The sequence below is a fragment of the Anomaloglossus baeobatrachus genome, chromosome 6 (assembly GCF_048569485.1).
Source record: "Anomaloglossus baeobatrachus isolate aAnoBae1 chromosome 6, aAnoBae1.hap1, whole genome shotgun sequence".
Lineage (NCBI taxonomy): Eukaryota > Metazoa > Chordata > Amphibia > Anura > Aromobatidae > Anomaloglossus > Anomaloglossus baeobatrachus.
The window spans coordinates 147,714,642-147,736,521 of record NC_134358.1 but is presented as its reverse complement, the minus strand read 5'-3'; the positions used below and the strand labels follow the sequence as shown (position 1 = coordinate 147,736,521).

At 48.9% G+C, this 21,880-nt stretch overlaps 1 protein-coding gene across 1 annotated transcript in view; it reads right to left on the bottom strand.

Annotated features, from left to right (window-relative positions):
* LOC142243841 (ethanolaminephosphotransferase 1-like) overlaps window positions 1-21,880 on the bottom strand; it is a 115,963-nt gene that overhangs the window by 22,789 nt on the left and 71,294 nt on the right. The window contains exons 4-7 of the mRNA XM_075316045.1: window positions 16,883-16,991; window positions 10,816-10,890; window positions 7,827-8,095; window positions 5,195-5,303 (exon numbers count right to left, since the gene is read on the bottom strand). Of these exons, the coding sequence (XP_075172160.1) occupies window positions 5,195-5,303; window positions 7,827-8,095; window positions 10,816-10,890; window positions 16,883-16,991 (562 nt within the window). The remainder of the gene's footprint in view (window positions 1-5,194; window positions 5,304-7,826; window positions 8,096-10,815; window positions 10,891-16,882; window positions 16,992-21,880) is intronic.

Below are 21,880 nucleotides of genomic sequence, written 5' to 3'. Positions count from 1 at the left end.
GTTAAATGGAAACAGGAACGGAGCAGGTGTGCCGGATGTGAGGGAGTGAACAGAACTCCCTGAGCTATCTGCTGGAGAGGCACATGTATATTGTTGTGGACTTTTGTTTTGGATTAAACCGTGTGCTGTGAACCTTAATGCCTGGATCCCGTGTCTTCTGCTGCGCAGCCGACCACGCTACCTCACAATATATATATATATATATATATATATATATATATATATATATTGGCTACAACACAAAGGAAATGCCTTTTAAAGATCATTTCATTTTCAACATTCAGAATAGCAGTATTTTTGACCAGAGGTGCCCAAAAGTTTACATGCCACTGTATAGCTTACAATAACCTCATTATAGACTTCAGCTGCTGCAGAACCTCATGATACACAACAAAGCTGCTGCAGAACCTAATAAATCTTACCTTGACTGCTGCAGAACTTCATAATTCACAGAACCTACTGCAGAACCTCATAATACACACTACCACTGCTTCAAAATCTCGTAGTACATACCTAAGCTACTGCAGACTTCATAATACACACCTCAGCAGCTGCAGAACCTCATAATTCACACCCAAGCTGCTGAAGAACACTGTAATTCACACCTCAGATGCTGCAGAACCATTGTAATAATCAATTCAGCTGCTGCAAACCTCACAATACGCACCTCAGCTGCTGCACAACTTCATAATTTATGCCACAGCTGTTGCAGAACCTCCTAATACACTGCTGGAGAACCTCATTATAGACACCTCAGCTGCTACTGAACCTCATAATAGAACACACAGCTGCTACAAAACCTCACAATACATCTCAGGCCTCTTTCACATATATGCGTGAAAGCATGGTCCATTCTCACCAAATGTATATACGTGTGTACTGTCTGTGTAAGGCTAGTTTCACACTTGCGTTGAACGGTATCCGTTGCATTGCGTTGTGTAACGGATGCAACGGATGTGTTGCATATAGTGACACAACGGATGCAACGAATGCTGCAAAACAACGCAATTCGTTTTGATTTTTTTTTTTTTTTTTTTTACAGTTTATTACCAGCGGCAGACTATTGTGAACGATCAGCTGATCGCTCCCTGCAGCCGGCCGCCGGGTGATCAGCTGATCGCTCCCTGAAGCCGACCGCCGGGTGATCAGCTGAGCGCTGTCACTTGCCGGCCGCCGGGTGATCAGCTGATCGCTCCCAGTAGCCGGCCGCCGGGTGATCAGCTGATCGCTCCCGGCCGCCGGGTGATCAGCTGATCGCTCCCGGCCGCCGGGTGATCAGCTGATCGCTCCCTGCAGCCGGCCGCCGGGTGATCAGCTGATCGCTCCCAGTAGCCGGCCGCTGGGTGATCAGCTGATCGCTCCCTGCAGCCGACCGCCAGGTGATCAGCTGAGCGCTGTCACTTGCCGGCCGCCGGGTGATCAGCTGATCGCTCCCTGCAGCCGGCCGCCGGGTGATCAGCTGATCGCTCCCAGTAGCCGGCCGCCGGGTGATCAGCTGATCGCTCCCAGTAGCCGGCCGCCGGGTGATCAGCTGAGCGCTGTCACTTGCCGGCGCCCGGGCATGCTGGCGGGCGCTCAGCTGAGCGCTGTCACTTGCCGGCGGCCGGGCATGCCGGCGGCCGGGCATGCCAGCGGGCGGGCGCTCAGCTGAGCACTGTCACTTGCTGGCGCCCGGGCATGCCGGCGGGCAGGCGGGCGGGCGCTCAGCTGAGCACTGTGACATGCCGGCGGCCGGTCGCTCAGCTGAACGTTCGGCCACCGCAAGCCAAAATAAAGTTTGATTTAAAAAAAAAAGAGCATGGGCAGTGAAATCCAGAGGATTCCGCTGCTCAAAACAACGTTACATGCTGCGTTCCTCCCGCTGGGCGGAAGCATCGGAGCGTCGCCCAGCGGAAGCAACGCAGGTCCTTTTGGTACAATCCGTCAACCATACAAGTCTATGGGAAACAGCGGAATCCGTTAATGGATTCCGTTGTTTTCCAAAAGGGCGGATTGTAACGGAAGGAAAACAACGCAAGTGTGAAAGTACCCTAGCACTTACCAGAAAAAAATGCATTCAAGAAATTACTGATTGTTATTGTAAAGATCTGCAAAAATAATGCTTGATAAATAGATAGATGGATAGATGGATGGATGGATGGATGGATGGATGGATGGATGGATGGATGGATAGATAGACTGACTGATTAGTAAAAGTGTAACAATGTTCTGAACTTTTGACTTTCAGTCTCCATATTTCACCATTCACTACAGCTTCAATATATATGATATACAGTTAGGTCCAGAAATATTTGGACAGTGACACAATTTTCGCGAGTTGGGCTCTGCATGCCACCACATTGGATTTGAAATGAAATCTCGACAACAGAATTCAAGTGCAGATTGTAACGTTTAATTTGAAGGTTTGAACAAAAATATCTGATAGAAATTGTAGGAATTGTACACATTTCTTTAGAAACACTCCACATTTTAGGAGGTCAAAAGTAATTGGACAAATAAACCAAACCCAAACAAAATATTTTTATTTACAATATTTTGTTGCGAATCCTTAGGAGGCAATCACTGCCTTAAGTCTGGAACCCATGGACATCACCAAACGCTGGGTTTTCTCCTTCTTAATGCTTTGCCAGGCCTTTACAGCCGCAGCCTTCAGGTCTTGCTTGTTTGTGGGTCTTTCCGTCTTAAGTCTGGGTTTGAGCAAGTGAAATGCATGCTCAATTGGGTTAAGATCTGGTGATTGACTTGGCCATTGCAGAATGTTCCACTTTTTTGCACTCATGTACTATGAAGCGCTGTCCGATCAACTTTGCAGCATTTGGCTGAATCTGGGCTGAAAGTATATCCCGGTACACTTTAGAATTCATCCGGCTACTCTTGTCTGCTGTTATGTCATCAATAAACACAAGTGACCCAGTGCCATTGAAAGCCATGCATGCCCATGCCATCACGTTGCCTCCACCATGTTTTACAGAGGATGTGGTGTGCCTTGGATCATGTGCCGTTCCCTTTCTTCTCCAAACTTTTTTCTTCCCATCATTCTGGTACAGGTTGATCTTTGTCTCATCTGTCCATAGAATACTTTTCCAGAACTGAGCTGGCTTCATGAGGTGTTTTTCAGCAAATTTAACTCTGGCCTCTCTATTTTTGGAATTGATGAATGGTTTGCATCTAGATGTGAACCCTTTGTATTTACTTTCATGGAGTCTTCTCTTTACTGTTGACTTAGAGACAGATACACCTACTTCACTGAGAGTGTTCTGGACTTCAGTTGATGTTGTGAACGGGTTCTTCTTCACCAAAGAAAGTATGCGGCGATCATCCACCACTGTTGTCATCCGTGGACGCCCAGGCCTTTTTGAGTTCCCAAGCTCACCAGTCAATTCCTTTTTTCTCAGAATGTACCCGACTGTTGATTTTGCTACTCCAAGCATGTCTGCTATCTCTCTGATGGATTTTTTCTTTTTTTTCAGCCTCAGGATGTTCTGCTTCACCTCAATTGAGAGGTCCTTAGACCGCATGTTGTCTGGTCACAGCAACAGCTTCCAAATGCAAAACCACACACCTGTAATCAACCCCAGACCTTTTAACTACTTCATTGATTACAGGTTAACGAGGGAGACGCCTTCAGAGTTAATTGCAGCCCTTAGAGTCCCTTGTCCAATTACTTTTGGTCCCTTGAAAAAGAGGAGGCTATGCATTACAGAGCTATGATTCCTAAACCCTTTCTCCGATTTGGATGTGAAAACTCTCATATTGCAGCTGGGAGTGTGCACTTTCAGCCCATATTATATATATAATTGTATTTCTGAACATGTTTTTGTAAACAGCTAAAATAACAAAACTTGTGTCACTGTCCAAATATTTCTGGACCTAACTGTAGCCAAGATAATTGTCTATAAAATGATGATAGTCTCACGTTCAAAGCTGCAGTGGATAGTGACATATGGAGCCTGAAAGTCAAAAGTTCTGAAAATTGTTACCCTTTTGCTCATCAGTGTAAAGAAAAAATCTCATCCACAGACTTAAAAAAAACTGTGTGCAATCTGTGCTGAAATTGACCAGTGATGTGGACTTTGAATGTGCTGCATTTATGCTGTTATCTTCATTGTGGCATTCACCCTTTGCATAGGATACATTTATCACACATTCCAGACAAAATCTATGATAATTCTGCATGTGTTGCAGTATTTTGCCGTATCAGGCTTTTCCTGCACAATTTATGTCCCATATGAATTAAAAAGAATCACTAGGTTTTTGCAACCTAATCTAAAGGCGGCGTTACACGCTACGATTTATCTGACGATCTCATTAGCAATGTGACACGCCCAGATCGTAGTTACAATTTGCCGAGATCGCTCATAGGTCGTTTATTAGCGGTCACACATACCCATCTCACAAGCGACGCAAAATCATTCAGCGATATATTGCTTGACCAAGGCGGTCGTGTGGATGTTGTTCGTCGTTTGCAGGGTATCAAACATAGCAATATGTCTGATGCGTTCCAAACGATGAACAATATTTTGACACTGAACGACGTGTCAACGATCAACGATTTTCAACCTATTTGCGATTGTTCGGAGTCGCACGTAGGTGTCACACGCAACAATGTCGTTAACGATGCCGATGTGCGTCACGGAATCCGTGTCCCCGACGACATATCGTCAGATAAATCGTAGCGTGTAACGCCGCCTTAAGGGATTGATAATGTAGTTGTAGAGACCCTGATTCCAGCAATCACTTACTGGCCTATTTAGTGTACTTTTGATAAAAATCACTATTTTATCAGCAGATTATCACTAGAAGACCAGTAATTTTTCTGCCAAGTAGTCAAGTATATTCATGAGCTCTGTATAACCCCACCACAACCATATTTTGGCAGCTGTGTACACTGTACATGGGCAGAAAGTTGACAATCAGTGGTGTGGGCATGGTTATCCAGAACTCAACATTCAGAGAACTGGTGGATATGCATCAGATAAAACAGTGATTTTATCAAAATGACAGCAACCAGCTCAGTAAGTTACATACTGCTGGAATAAGGGTCTCTGTCCATACATTATGCTGCTCTTAGATGGGGGAGAAAAATCCTGCTGTCAGATTGCTTTTAAAGATTCAAGTGCAGTCATTGCTACAACAAAAAGCAAAACAGCAATGTAGTTTGTCATTTATGTATTAATTTAAAAATTGTACATACCTACAAGAAATGTAATTAAAAAGTCCGTCATGTATACATGTGGAAACACCGGTTTATGGAAAGTTTCTACTCCAACTATCGCAGTCAGGAGGTAAACCAAAGTCATTGACTAAACAAAAAAACAATAAGATCAAGGTTAACGGTCCATGTTCAGTAATCTGTGGCCAAATTAAACTGCTTCCTATCAGCTGTATACAAACGGATCATTTAATGTCCTTTTTATACAGGCTGGTCAGAATTTTATACATACAGAATGATTGTTAATACAATAAGTAGCGGACATATCATTGGTGTAACCTGTGCAGCGGCACAGGGCCCCAAGAGGTTGGGGGGCAATTTCTACTTCAAAACAAGTAGAATTGTGAATTTTAATGAGATATTAGGCTGAAAAGGGCCTATACACTGTTCTTGCATAGGTGCCTTTTTCTGTCTGTGTCCGCCAGTGGTTAATACAATGATGATGTCGCCCCCAACCTACTAATCAGGAAAGGCATAATGTATGATAAAAGGTAGGAGGAGGGCCGCAGGCTTCAGGTTCAGTGGCCACGGAATAGTGATGTGGTTGATGCACAAGGATCCTTAATTACTGGTCTGACTCCCCATTAGTCCAGTGTCACACTTGCATGTAACTTGCATGAGTCTTGCACCGCATCACCTGGTATGGCCTGCCGCCCTCCGGACAGGTTTCGGATCAGCTGCATGTATTATTAGTATTTCTATGCAGCTGAGATGCTCTTGTCCAGAGAGTGGCACGCCGTGCCGGATAATGCGATGCAAGACTTGCACGAGCCACTCGCAAGTGTGACTTTGGCCTTAAACAGGTTTACTACTTCTGAATAAAGAATAACAAATACACAATATATGCAGCATCTACCACTAGATTTTTTGGCCCTGATTCATCAAAGAATTCTGGCCTAAATTTCATTGAAAAGTCACCAAATATTCACACAACAAAATTTTGCAACATCTGACAGTTCAATGACAGTATCTTCTCAGCTCCACCAAAATAGGCAGAGCTCGGGCACAGAAGTAGAGCGGTGGTGGCCTGATTCCATGGCTTGCTTAATTCATGTGTGGAGCCCCGCATTACCTTCAGGTCGCCTCAGGGTCTTTAGGGACTCCACGTGCTGGTGATCTTCTGGCCACAGGTAGGTCAGGTTAACTTCTATGGGAATCGTGACGCCACTCTCGGTATTTGCGGTCAGGGGGTGACCGCCACTGCAGTTTAGGGAGCGCCTGGGGCTGATGGTAAATGCAGTCAGATGTTGTAGCCTCCCGAGAGTGAGGCTGGCCCCAGGGCCCAGTGTAAGTGTGTAGTACCACAGGTCGCAGAAGAACTCACATACAAGCAGCAATGTCGTTCAGGGTTTTTACTCACTTTCAGATGGTAGCTGTGAGTCAACCCGGGCGATGCTATGATGAACCAGGTGGAACCAAGTATCCCTTCGGCTGATGTAGGGGTGACTGCTGACTCGCCTTCCTAGCACTTCTTGTTTTGAAGTGACTCCTACTTGTAGTATTACTGGAATCACCCAGGGAAGTCGCAACTGCCGTTCTCCCCTTTCTGGCCCGTTTGCTGACAGCATGGCCCAAGGATAAGATGGCTCCAGGCTCGATCCTCCTTATGGGCCCCCTCGTTGCTGTTGATGCTGCGGACTCTGTGTAGGTTGGTGAGGCACATACAGTACCCTCACCAGCAGGTTTAGCAGGCCGAGTAAATGGGTTCCTGCTCTAGGGACCTGTTTCCCCGTGCGGGCTGCGTCTACCGGTAGTCCCCTTACTCAGCCACCTCTTGCTACTGCCTAGGTGGATTTCAGGTGGCACCAGTGGGTCGCCTCTTTCCCCCGCCAGCAGCCACTACAGGTGCAGGGTCTGGCAGAGTCCTGCTCCACTGTTCTACACTCCAGATGCGGCTCCTCCACTCCTTCTCCTCTGGCTGCCACTGCACGCTCCCTGTCTCCAGTCCCACTACCCACCACTAGCTGGGATGCGAGGGCCACGCCCCCTCCCTGGGACTGCCCAGGGGTCCCCTCTACCGTATGTGTGTTCCTGGTTACTAAGTGTCTGTGTGTCCACACCCTAATCAGCCATCAGGATTACCTGTTTGTAGTGACCCAGACGTAGGTGCAATACTCAGTGGTGCCTGACCAGGTCAGGGGCGCCACACATGACAAGCGTTGGTGTTTCCAACGCCAAATATCTTACTCAACCGAGCTGGAGTAAGATCTCTGGCATGGCGGATGGATATGCACACCACTCAAGAGAAGCACGTGTCTCTTCATGAATCAGGAGCATCTGACCACAACACACCACGTCATCAAGACCAGCGAGAAAATCACCAGTCTTGATGAAACAGGACCTTTATTTTTGTCTTGTAGATTGGAAGTCCTTGTAGGTAGATCCCTTTATCTTTCTTTCTATACTAGTAGGTGTTAAACCCATTCATATATACAGCCTCATAAATGTAAATGGTGTTTTAACATAAATATAAAATTAGTGCCTCCAAATGCTCACTATTGAAATATGTTTTTGTGGGAATATTATTTTATGTACCTTTTGCATATTTTCTTTTGACCAGACTTGCATGTAATTGGAAAGCCTAGAAAGAAAGTTAAAAAAAGTGGCAACTCACCAACTGGCTGATATCATATGCCCATGGAAGAAAAAGAATCCCAGTGTTGTATTTTTCCCAGTGTGAGAGCATAAAGGTGAAGAGTACAACACTAGTCACTAAGTACATCCTCATTGGGGTTAATCCTGCTTCTCCTGAAACACATCCAAAAATTGAGAACAAAGACAGTGGAAAGATAGACGCTGTCCAGCTGTCAAGCCCATGGTCAAATAACTCTCCCAGGGGGCTGCTGGACTGAGTCCTCCTGGCATGTTTTCCATCAATTGAATCTGCAAACAACAAAAATGTAAGCTCTAGTTAGTAAACGATACATGCACACAAATCATACGTTTAATAAGTAAAAGTAAACCTTAGGCCTTACAAAGATATGAATGTTATATGCACAAGGGTATATGTTTGGACCACATGTGTAAACTAAGAGCCCCTACTACAACCATAAAGCCTGCTTTACACCTTACGATCCAGCATACGATATCGTATGCGATCGTAACCGCCCCCATCGCATGTGCAACACCTTCAATTTGTTGAATGTGCCGCACATACGAGTAACCCCCCGTCACACGTACTTACCCGTCCATACAACCTCGATGTGGGCGGCGAACGTCCACTTCCTGGAGTGGGAGGGACGTTCGGCGTCACAGCGACGTCACGCGGCAGCCGGCCAATAGAAGCGGAGGAGCAGAGCTTAGTGGGACGTAAACATCCCGCCCACCTCCTTCCTTCCGCATTACCGGCCGGGAGTTGCAGGACGCAGGTAAGATCTGTTCATCATTCCCGGGGTGTCACACACTGCGATGTGTGCTGCCCCGGGTACTATGAACAATCTGATGTTCAATTCATGAGGAATGAACGACGTGCGTGCGATGAACATTTTACCGTTCAATCGCAATCGCACGTAGCTGTTACACACTGCAATGTAACTTACGATGCCGGGTGTGCGTCACTTACGACGTGACCCCGCCGACACATTGTAAGATACATTGCAGCGTGTAAAGCGGGCTTAAGAAGCACTGATTCTAAGGGAAAATAACTCTGAAAGTCAGCAATGGGATGTCAATACATATCACCAAAATATATATGAAAAATTACATTTAGGTGTAAAGATAGACTACTGTATTTTTGAAACATTATAGATTGGTCAGAATTGCACTGCTGCTTTGCAACGCTGAGGTCCTGGGTTCAAATCCCACCAAGGACAATATCTGCGTGGAGTTAAGGGATGGTGAGTATAATTGTTTATTTTATTTGTGTGTGTGGAGTGTTGGGAGGTATACACATCAGGGTGGGACCAGGATGAGGGACATATACACAATTATTGGGGACATACATACCAGGATAGGGACATATATACCACGATGCGGCGAAGATGGGGATCACATATAACAAGATGGCGATTATATATAGCAGGATTCGGATCATATATAGTGACGCCCTGGCAAAACCAGGTAGTCACACAGTGTAGGCCCCCGCACAACACTGCTCCCACACAGGGTTAAAGTAGCCGACAAAACCCTAGTCACCCCCTCAGGGAAGGACAGACACACCAGTGGGCGGGACCAGGCAGAAAGGAAACGCCCACCTATGGGTCTGGAGAGCCCGGGGCGGGAAAAGCAGTAGTTGAAGTTTAGAGCTCAAGTTGAGAGGAGTGAGGAGGAGAAGCTGACACGTGTCAGGGTCGGAGCCCTGACACATTGGCTAGGTGACAGACGGTGGTCACCGTCAGCAGGAGACGGGAAGACGGCTCAGCAGATCCGAGGTGGACCGGGGGCAGGGTTGTAGCCCGCCGGTACCGACACCGGAGAACCGACCCGGAAACCGTGCACACAAGGGGGGTACTCGGACCCTGAAGCAATGACCGGCACCAACGGCCTAGCTAATTAACCGATTGAGGGCAGGATTCCAGGTCCTGTCCCAACCTAAGTCCCAAAAAGTAGACAACTACCCACAGAGAGGGATAGGGCATCTGCCTGGGCCCGGTAGATCCTACGGGTCAGCGTCTGACGGGCACGGCTCCCAACCAGAGGACCAGGAGCGGACTCCTGCGTTACACACCGGGAAGTCTACACAAAGAAACACAAAGTGCAGAGGAAAGGGGCAGTGACCATCAGCCTGGGTGTGGGACGAGATACACCCGTTTGCGGCAGCCAGCCACCATCACCTTGGTTTACCAAAAGACTTGTGTGATTGATTCCACAGTGAGTAACTTTCCCGGCCTGACTGGGTGCACCGGCCCCTGCCGTTATCATCCCCTGCACAGAGACATTGGGCCCCGGGGCATCCATCCCTGCCCACGAAGGGGTTCACATCCAACTGCCAGTCCATCGCCCCTGGGAGCCCCACAACAGCAGCGGTGGTGCTACATCTCACCACACACCGTGGGTGGCATCACAGACAGTTTTCAACAACCCCCGTACAAATACGTTCTCCCTTTTTATTCGAAGTTTCCTCATGACCCCCGGGTCCGGTAGAGTCCCTCGAGCCATACCGCAGATCCAGATCCGAGCAGCACGGCTGCTGGCACGGGGGTGGCACATATATACCAGGATGAAGATTATATATACCAAAGTGGGAATCATATATGCCGGGATGAGAACCACATATACCAGGATAAGCCCAGGATGAGCATCGTATATTTAAGTATGGGGAGATATGTAACAGGATGAGGGCCATATGTACCAGGATGGGAAAGATATATACAAGGATGAAGGACATACACACCAGGATGGGGACACATATACCTGGAAGGGGCCCAGGATGGGGAATATTAGTACAGAATTGGGCACTTTACCTTCATAATAGTGTCAGCAGCAGATCCCCCCATAATAGTGCATCATGGCCACATTCTTTGCTTCAAATTTTTTTCCCTCCTCTAAAACCTAGATGAGTCTTATGGTCCGGTGCACTTTACAGTCCAGAAAATACTGTATGTTTGCTGCAAACTTGTAAGAATTCCTAACACACATATTTGTGATTAGATAGATTATCATACCCAATGCATAAGCCAAAAAGTTTCCTAAAGCTGCAGAGATCCAAATCCAGTTAGGAATATGTTGATTGCCAATACCTGAAATAATAAAAAGGTTTAAAGTTATCATAAAAGACAATGGACAAAAGTATGGGCCAGTGTTCATCAATCTAAAGGAGTAAATGTACTAGGAAAGCTCTATAAAAAATATTTATAAACAGAAGAGGTGAATTCAAACAAGATGTAAACAATTACCATTCAATCTTCCAAATATATAATTTATTAATTTGTGATTTTGTTAGCAGTGTACTAAAGCAAATATAATACACTAGAAGGTGGCCCGATTCTACGCATCGGGTATTCTAGAATTTACGTATTGTGTAGTTCATGTATGATTTTTGTTATATATATATAATGTTGTTGTGTGTAGTTACCAAGTGTTTGTGTAGGGGCTGTACATGTTCTGGGTGTTGTCTGGGTGTGACGGGGGGTGAGAGCGGTGTTGTATGTGTGTTGCGTGTGTTGCGTTGTTTGTGGAGCGCTGTGTGTCTGTAGCGTTGTGTGTGTGTTGCGCGGTTTGTGTGTGTGTGGTGTGTTTTGGGGGGAGGTATGTTTTGTGCAATGTGTGTGTTGTGCGGTATGTGCGTATATTTGTGTGTGCCGCGGTGTTTGTGTGTTGGGTGTTGTGTGTGTGCAGCGTTGTCTGTGTGTGTGGGTGTCTGTGTAGGGCAGTTGTTTGTGGTTCCCAGTGTGTGTGTGTGTGTGTGTGGTGTGTGGTGTGTTGTGCAGTGCGCGCGCGTGCGTGCGTGTGTGCGTGTGTGTGTTGGGGGGAGGTGCGCACTCCCAAACGTGCTCCATCCCCCATGCAGCGCACTCCCCATCGTGCTCCATCCCCCATGCAGCGCACTCCCCATCGTGCTCCATCCCCTATGCTGCGCACCCCCCATCGTGCTCCATCTCCCATGCTGCGCACTCCCAAACGTGCTCCATCCGCCATGCTGCGCACTCCCAAACGTGCTCCATCCGCCATGCTGCGCACTCCCAAACGTGCTCCATCCGCCATGCTGCGCACTCCCAAACGTGCTCCATCCCCCATGCAGCGCACTCCCTATCGTGCTCCATCCCCTATGCTGCGCACCCCCCATCGTGCTCCATCTCCCATGCTGCGCACTCCCAAACGTGCTCCACCCGCGATGCTGCGCACTCCCAAACGTGCTCCATCCCCCATGCTGTGAACTCCCCATCGTGCTCCATCCCCGATGCTGCGCACCCCCCCCATCATGCTCCATCCCCGATGCTGCGCACCCCCCCATCGTGCTCCATCCCCCATGCTGCACCATCATCAGCCTCTCTGCCCCCAGCATCAGCTTCTCAGCCCCAGCATCAGCTTCTCTGCCCCCAGCATCAGCCTCTCTCCTCCCAGCATCAGCCTCTCTCCTCCCAGCATCAGCCTCTCTCATCCTAGCATCAGCCTCTCTCCTCCCAGCATCAGCCTCTCTCTTCCCAGCCTTCCCCAGCATCAGCCTCTCTCCTCCCAGCCTCCCTCCTCCCACCCTCCCCCAGCATCAGCCTCCCTCTACCAGCCTCCCCCAGCATCAGCCTCCCCCAGCATCAGCCTCTCTTCTCTCAGCCTACCTCTCCCAGCCTCCCTCCTCCCAGCCTCCCTCAGCATCAGCCTCCCTCTCCCAGCCTCCCCAAGCATCAGCCTCCACCAGCATCAGACTCTCTCCTTCCAGCCTCCCCCAGCATCAGCCTCCGCCAGCATCAGCCTCTCTCCTTCCAGCCTCCTCTAGCATCAGCCTCCCTCTCCCAGCCTTCCCCAGGATCAGCCTCTCTCCTCCCAGCCTCCGTCCTCCCAGCCTTCCCCAGCATCAGCTTTCCCCTCCCAGCCTCTCTCAGCATCAGCCTTCCCCAGCATCAGCCTCTCTCCTCCCAGCCTCAGCCTCTCTCCTTCCAGCCTCCCCCAGCATCAGCCTCTCTCCTTCCAGCCTCCCTCAGCATCAGCCTCCCTTTCCCAGCCTTCCCCAGGATCAGCCTCTCTCCTCCCAGCCTCCTTCCTCCCAGCCTCCCCCTCCCAGCCTCCCTCAGCATCAGCCTTCCGCTCCCAGTCTCCCCCAGCATCAGCCTCCCCAAGCATCAGCCTCCACCAGCATCAGCCTCTCTCCTTCCAGCCTCCCCCATGATCAGCCTCTCTGCTCCCAGCCTCCTCCAGCACGCCGTGCTCCTCTGCCGACACTCACACACCCGATCGCATCCACTCACACACACCCGATCGCATCCACTCACACACACCCGATCGCATCCACTCACACACACCCGATCGCATCCACTCACACACACAGACACTGACGATATCGCACATACGCGCTCACAGTCACAACATCCGGGAGATATCACATGCTTCTGGCCATGTGATCCTCCGGCAGGTCCTGGAAGCTCACAGCACAGTATCGAGGCCGAGAAGCAAGCGATATCGCCGGATGCTGTGAGTGTGTGGATGCGATGTGTGTGTGAGGTGTGTGTGAGGTGTGTGTGAGAGTGAGTGCGATCTGATGTGAGTGATGATCTGATGATGCGTGTGTGTGTGCTGTTATGTTTGTGCGTGTGGAAGTCCCGCCGCTGCAGGAACTTGATTTACTGGTAACTATGCAAGCATGGTTACCAGCGCAACACGTCCCCCGCTCGCACGGGAGCCCACACCAGCATACGGCGGCGTACGCTGATGTGGGCTCCCGTTGGTGAGGGGGGAAAGGGGGGGGGAGTACAGTACTCACCTGGGATTCGTGGCTCCGTGACCGTGTCAGTTTGGGCAATGCGGGGGGGGGGGAGGCGAGAGCTAACGTCTATTGCGTGAGGGGGGCGGGGCGTGGCGTGGCACCAGCATACAGCGGCGGCGTACGCTGATGTGGGCTCCCGTTGGTGAGGGGGGAAGGGGGGGGGAGTACAGTACTCACCTGGGATTCGTGGCTCCGTGACCGTGTCAGTTCGGGCAATGCGGGGGGGGGGCCAGAGCTAACGTCTATTGCGTGAGGGGGCGGGGCGTGGCGTGGGCGAGTTGCCAATGCCTGCAGGGTGCCGGGGCGAGAGGCCAATCTGTGGAGGGGGCAGAGCCTGGGCGAGCGGCTGGCCAATCCGTGTGGGGGCGCAGCCGGGGCGAGAGGCCAATCCGTGTGGGGGGGGCGGGGCCATGGCGAACCCAGCGGCCAATCAGCTTTGTGTCACCGTAAGGACATGTCACGGTGACACAATGTCACCGTGACACAATTTTGAAGCATGACAGACAGACAGACAGAATAAGGCAATTATATATATAGATACAACACCACAGCTGATGTAGAACCATATAGTCATGTGCTTTTCATTGTTGTGGTTTGGTAGGTTTTTTATACATGTGGATATTTTTTTTTTAACAATTTCATGCCATAAAACTCATCACAAACACAAAATCAATTTTATTCAGGGCCAGGGGCGTAATCGTTGGCCCTAGGCACCTTCTGGACCAGCCCACACCTACACCTTCTTCCCCTCCAACTAGCTAGTAGCTTGGATATATTATTCCTACCTCAAGAATTACAAAACAACCACATAACCACATAATAATGCCCTCACATGCTGATGTGCTACAATATATCAATAATGTGCCCTTGAGTCACCATATATTAACAATGTCCCTTTGCGCTACTGTATATTACATATTACTAATGCTTCCTAGTGTTGCCATATATACTGTACCTTGGTGCACCAGATATTATTAATGCCCCCTTGTGCCCCCATATATAAATGCCCCTTTTTTCCTACCATATATTAATAATGCCCCCATGTGCCACTGTTTATTAATGCCCTTTTGTGATAATATAATATTAATGTCTCTTTGTGCTATTGTATATGAAGAAAATCCCCCCTAGTCCCACTGTAAATTATTAACACCCACTTTATTATCAATGTTCAATTGTGCCACCATATTAGTAATGTCCTGATACATTAATAATCCTTTTTTGTCCCTGACATGCATTAATAATATCCCTTTTGTGCCACTATATAATAGTATATATTAGCACTTCCAAACCCTCTTTGTGCCCTCAAAAAAAAATATACCACTAAGCTCGCCTCACTCCCACGAAGAAGGACGCAACTCTGCTCCTTCTACCTGCAATAAGCTCCATGCAATAGGTGTGATGAAGTGATGTCATCACAGCGCCTGACGTGCTCACTGTGCTGTCTGACAGGCCACCGACCTAACGTCCCTTCACACGTCCTTGATTCCGGTACGTGTGGCATCCGTTTTTCTGTGTACCCGTTATAATCTATGGTGCTGCTTACAGTCCGTGTTTTCACACGGATCATGTGTCTTTGAACCACAAGGAGACATGTCCATTTTTTCTGGGCAGCACGGTTCACACGGACCCATACAAGTCAATGGATTCTTGTAAATACATACACGGATGACATCAGTGTGATGTCCGTGTGACACGTGCTAGAATTAAATGAATTCAAGAAATTATTCATTCAGAGTTGCCAAGTCATGCACAGAGCAGGGTGATCCAGAACGTCTGAAGAGCGGTAACGTTACTGATGTCACTGCTCTTCAACGTTGATGGCTATTGCGCAGCGTGACCTGGAAGTATTGGGAAAGCCTATGGAGCGTCAGAAAAAGGCTCCATAGGCTTTGTTAATTGGATTCATTGAACTATGTTGAATGTGAGTAGGATTTTTTTTAATAAAGTGGTGAAGGAGGGAAAGTGTCTGTTTTATTTCCCTGTTTATATTTTTTTCAGGTTTTCATTTGTGGACTGCAGAGATTCAGTAGCACATGTCAGAACTGCATGTTTGGTTCTTTTTTTAAATAAAGTGGTGAACGAGGGAAAGTGTTGGAGTGCTTAGTTCAATAAAGTATTTTTATGTTTTTCTTTTTTATTACTGGGCTAATAATGGGGGTGTCTGATAGACACTACTCCACTACTAACACCAGGGCTTGATGCCACCTGTGTTTTTGGACAATTCACAGCTGACATCAACCCCATAAACCATTACCTTGATTGTCACTGCACCAGGGCATAGGGAAGAGCAGAGGCAAAACACCAAATTGGAGCATCTCAAGTGATACTCCACTTCTGGGGCGGCTACGGGCTGGTATTTTTAGGCTGAAAAGAGCCTAATAACCATGGATCTTCTCAGCCTGATAATATCAGCCCACAGCTGTTCATTTTACCTTTGCTGGTTGACAAAAATGGATGGGATCCTAAGTGATTTTTTTTTCAATTATTTATTTGGTTAATATAAAGCTGTACTAGCTATTTATATATCCATCTATCATTATCTTTGTACAACTTTAACTCACAAAAATCAGTAATTTCTTGAATGCATTTTATTCCGGTACATGTCACACGGATAACACATGGATGACGCACACATACACATGGATGGCACACGATTGGCACACATATTGAAAAAATGTACACATAGAAGTTGAAAAAACCCCGACATGAATGGTCAAAATAGAACGTGCCACACGTGCATTTTTTATGCAGAGGCCTAAAGCATTCTGTAGCTGGACAGGGGTAAGTGACAGAAGAGGGAGCCAAGGGGCTCCCTAAGTTTCTGCTACTGATAGATAGACCTAACCATTTTGTTTTTAGGTAAACTAAGCCAACTGTGCACGTGTGTGGGGAAGCTTAAAAAAATCCCTTCCCTATCATATTCAATTCTACAATCTCTGTAATGAAACACATACATTTCCACCTCTCTGCTGAAAATGAATCAGATACACCATTTTTTGTATTTATTACTTACCCCCATATAATTATATGCTAATTACCATATAATGTAGAGTAGAATAGAGAAAGTAGAATGTAGAATGTAGAGGCCTTGACAAGTGTATTTGAAAGAAAAAAATATATATATATATATATCATATTAATGTAACTCACATTTATATAATATATACACTTATATATACACATTATTTATACTTAAGTGATTAAAATGATATATTTATATGTATTATGTGATGAAAGTTTAAAATGTTGTGCGCCACAAAAAATAAGCGACATGTTGAAAAATTGCTGTAATATTTAAATGCACCTATTCTTACCTGATGCTGAATAGTCCCAATCATAACACGACAATAAGATATAATTTATTAAAATGATCAAAAATCCAGAGAAAGTTAAAAAGTTTGGCGCAATCCAAAGTGGCACTACCTGACAAAAAAAAAATAATATTAATGAGAATATTAATGTAAGGAGTGTTATACAACACATTCATGTGCATGAAATGCTGAACCAGTAAGTGTGACACCAGCAGATCTACGGATCCCAATAGCAGCTTTCCGTCAAATTTCTCTACAGGACACGGTTGGGCAACAAGATTACATCCAAATTGTAGTTTTTGACAGAGAGGCAAACATACAATTATTTCACTGGAGTGGCTTGTGTGTAGCTTAGACAAGGGGCTATTTTACTTAATTAATGGTAATTAGCAGCAGATAATTGGCTGCCTTGGTTGGTTGTGTAAATTAAAGCTACCATTCACCCTTGGAATAAACATTGACAATATATTTCTCTTGTGCAGACACTATGGTGTCTTCAGCTGGACACTCGCTGCCTCCTTCACTTAGATTGGCGTTCCACTGCTTCCAAGATGACGAGTATATGTCACGTGCGGAGGAGGGGACGCCGCGCCCTCCCACTGCTCGGGTCCGGCTGCCGCGGCCTGTCCGGGGCACACACCCAGACCAACTTCAGGCTCGCTTAACTGTTCCTTTTCTCTGCCTCTACTCTCCCTGTTTACTCCTTCACTTCCCTAGCTTAACTGCCTGGTTTTCCCGCCTCCAGGGCTGTGAACTCCTCGGTGGGCGGAGCCAACCGCCTGGCCCACCCCCTGGTGTGAACATCAGCCCCTGGAGGAAGGCAACAAGGATTTTTGGTAGCCTAGGTGTCCCTAACTGGGGTGTAGGGTGTGGTGGTGTGATGACCTGTGACCCCTGGCTTGCCCAGGGCGTCACATTCCCTCTTAGCAAAATGCAGACCGTCCGCGGGCTGCCCGTCCAACACCGGTTTTATTTTCTGAAAAATATATAAAAAGGTAAAACGGTAACATAACAATTCATGACATCATCCCACATCGGGAGGCACATTTCTTAAACGTTGCAAACGGTTTACGGTTACGGTCTCCGCTCTCTCCCACCCAAGCAACCTGGCCCTGATGCTGCCCCTAAAACCCAGGCAGCACCCCTTGACCCAAGTCCAGCACAAGTTACCCGAGCGGGATCTGTCCTTCCCCTCCAGAGGGTAGCCACCGGTTCCTGTGGTGGCTGGGCCCCAGCCTGCTCTGCTGAGGGCCCTCCCTCCAACCTGCCTCTCCGGAGGTGGCAATGCGGAAACGGTAACGGTAAAACAACTTATTTACAAGCCACTAACGTTTGTGGTTGCCCTGCAAGTTCACGGGCTTGTCAATGGAAAGTCCTCCATGCAACTTTTTGAACGGTCCCCACGAGGACAACGGTGCCGGCAACGGCCGGTTTCCAAATCACGGTAGAATCAGTTGAAGCTTCGGTAATCATTCTCATTTTTAAACTTTCAAACACAACTCAGACAAACACCTTTTTCTTCTGTTCCCAACGGGGACTGTGCAGCGGCACTCCGCTGCCTTTTGCGGCTCAACAGTCCATTTCCCATTCGTGGGGCTCTAGTGCCACCTTCACATGGTGCACCGCTCTGGACCCCAATGGTAGCTCGCTGCAGGCGATCTTCTTCCATATACATGCGGGCATGCACATCTGCCCTACACCCCTCTCGGGCATCGATCTCCCTGCGCAGCTGCTGTTGCCGCCGCTCCCAGTCTGGAGCACTTTCTGCTTGCTCCTGTTCAGCGTGTGCGGGGGATGGACCCAGCCGGAGTCCCTCCGTGTCGGCTACGACCGGCACCTTCAGTAATGAGGGACCCCGCTGTGACGTGGCCTGCTCTGCCGCTTGGCAGCTACATCCCCCCCGTGCCTCAGCCGAGGCCCGGTGCCTGGGAGCGGTCAACGTGACTTGCGGTGTTGGCGTTTGATCGAGGATCGCCTCCGCTACGGCCGGGCGGACTGCCGGGGCCGTCATCATCCCCGTCGCGGCTGGGATGGAGGCCAGGACGGGTGCCAGGGCGGTGGTAAAGGTAAGGCCCGGGGGCCGCAGGTCTGGGCCCTCTCCCACAGACGCTGCGGGCTCCGCTACCGGTGGCAGTGGTAACGGGTCGGTCGGGGCACTGGCCGCAGGCATGGGCAGTGAGGGAGGTAGCGTGGTGGACGGCAGCAGGCCGGGCCCCTCAGCCGTATCGACCGATCCCTCTGGGACATAGGGGTGTGGGTCGCTTACCCGCTCCTCTGAGACCACCTCCACTTCGGATGCCCAAACGGTTGCGGCCAGGCCCTTCATCTCCGACGTCCACTTCGCCAGCATGAAGTGGACTTGGGCCTGGAGCTTCTGGCACATCTTGCTTCTGGATCCAGGATCGTGTTTCAGCAGAGTCCTGGTGTCCCTGCACGCTAGAGCGCTAGTTACATGCGGCTGCGACCACCGCTCCTCCAGCGGCTCTGTCGGGCGCAGACATCTTGTTTTCGTCCCCCTTAGCTTCTTTTTAGCACTTCCTTCTTCAGGGGGTGGGGCTCCACTTTCGCGCCTTTCCTGCTCGGGGAAGACGCTCGAGCGGGAAATTTTCGCGCCCAAGATGGCGGTTTTACAAAATTTTCGGCCGGACACCTCCGGCGGTCACAGGGCGCACCTCTACCCAACGGCAGAGCGGTAAGATCCTGTTCGTGACGCCAAGTTGTCGCGGGCGGAGGAGGGGACGCCGCGCCCTCCCACTGCTCGGGTCCGGCTGCCGCGGCTGCTGCGGCCTTCCGCTGCTCGGTGGCTCGAGCGATGGGCCGGATCCCGGGAACTCGAGCGGCGCTCCTCGCCCGTGAGTGAAAGGGGGTTTTTGGGTGTGGGGATTGTTTATTGTCCGTGACGCCACCCACGGTTGTGGTGATTTGTTGACACCACCGCTGCTCTGTATGGGGATCCCGGGAGGGATGGTAAGGAGCAGCCAGTTGTTGTGTTGCCCCTCCGTGGGTAGGGGTTGGTGATCCCGGGGCCCAGTGATGAGGTGGGAGATGCAGGGCTTGGTGGGCGCAGGGACGCGGGGGCAGCGCTGTGCCTTGCGGCACTGTGGTACTCACTCAGCCTGAGACGATGACACAGTTCTCAGTAAAACACACGGCTGGAAAGACGGTTCCCACGGACGGCTGCACTTGCTTTCCCCAGTAGGTGACGGTGACGGTCCCTCTGTCCTGCACCTATGATGATAATGGTTGCGATGGGTTCCCACCGGTAACCCGCTCCCCGGCTTGGATATGGGCCGGAGGAGCCCTACTTTGCCCGCAGGCGCTGGCCCTGAGAAACTGGTGCCCTGGCGGTGGCGGTGTCTCTCCGTTGCGGTTGGACTGTTGCCTTCAATCGGGACTTGGTTGTTGGGAGACAGACGTCCCCTTCACTGACGGATTTGGCAAATTATGGCGACTCCTAGCCTTGCCGGGATCCGAAAGGCCCCTGCCCTGGTGCTGACTGTTCTTCGTATACTGCTCCAGACCGCCGGGTCACCACCCGTCCGCGGTCCTTCCAGCAACCTCCGAGCAGTCCCCCTGCAGACTATCACCGCCGTCTGCTGACCTTCCTGTCACTGTCCGGGGCACACACCCGGACCAACTTCAGGCTCGCTTAACTGTTCCTTTTCTCTGCCTCTACTCTCCCTGTTTACTCCTTCACTTCCCTAGCTTAACTGCCTGGTTTTCCCGCCTCCAGGGCTGTGAACTCCTCGGTGGGCGGAGCCAACCGCCTGGCCCACCCCCTGGTGTGAACATCAGCCCCTGGAGGAAGGCAACAAGGATTTTTGGTAGCCTAGGTGTTCCTAACTGGGGTGTAGGGTGTGGTGGTGTGATGACCTGTGACCCCTGGCTTGCCCAGGGCGTCACATATATGTACACAGTGTACAGTCACCTATTAGTTCCACTGTGAAGGGTCGTTTTAAAAGTATTTTGGACACAGTGAGCTTATTAAATACAGAATTCCTATGAAGGTTGCTGTATTAAAGGGAATCTCTCACCAGGTTTTTGCTTCCCCATCTGAGAGCAGCATAATGTAGAGTAATAATGTATAAACTAAACTAACCAGCCCAGGAAGTCACACATCGTTGGAATCAGGATCTCTGCCCCTACATTATGCTGCACTCTGAATAGTTGACAAAAACCTGGTGACAGATTCCCTTTAAGTGCCAATTTTATCAGGATATTAATTATGAATGTGACACCCCACGGAGCCCAGGATAGGAGCTTCAATCCTAACCTGGTATACCCGTCAGTGGTTTGCAGATGTTGTGGCCTGACCCGGTTCCATAGCCCCGTGGTGCACAGTAAGAGGGGCAAGCATAGATTGTTCCCGGAGAGGTTGTCACAAGTTACAGTGGTGACTGGGGTCCTGACCTCCTCCGCCCCGAACCCTTCCTATGACCTTCCCTCCTCTAGGAGTGGAACGGATGATGCCAACTATGCCAAGTTTGGGGTGTGACGCCCCAGGGCTGTGGAATACTCGGTCCCGGGCATGTGGTGCGCAGGGGGAAGAAAAAAAAAAAATTGAAAAAAATCCAGCACTCAAAGCATTAAACTGAAATTATTTTGTATTTTTATTTATTCATTGATTGGAACGCAATTCTGTGTAACTATTTACGTTTCGGTCATCCGACCTTCATCAGATTTACACTACAATAAAGAGATACATAAAAAGATTTTTAAATGTACAGAAATAATGGCATTGTACAATCATGGTAACAAAAAAAGGCAGAAATTTCACCAAACTATAATACATTAATCATAGAATATGACATGCAAAAAATGTCAACACAAAAATAAAAATAAAGAATCTGTCAGTTGAGCCGCTTCACTGGCAGATATAATGTCCTCCTGAAGATACAAAAATTACAAGTAAAATGTATAATATATCGGAATCATTAGGGAAAAGGACCAAGCAAAGACCAAAAAAGTATGTCCTGCTGATTCAGAATTTAATTAGCAAAT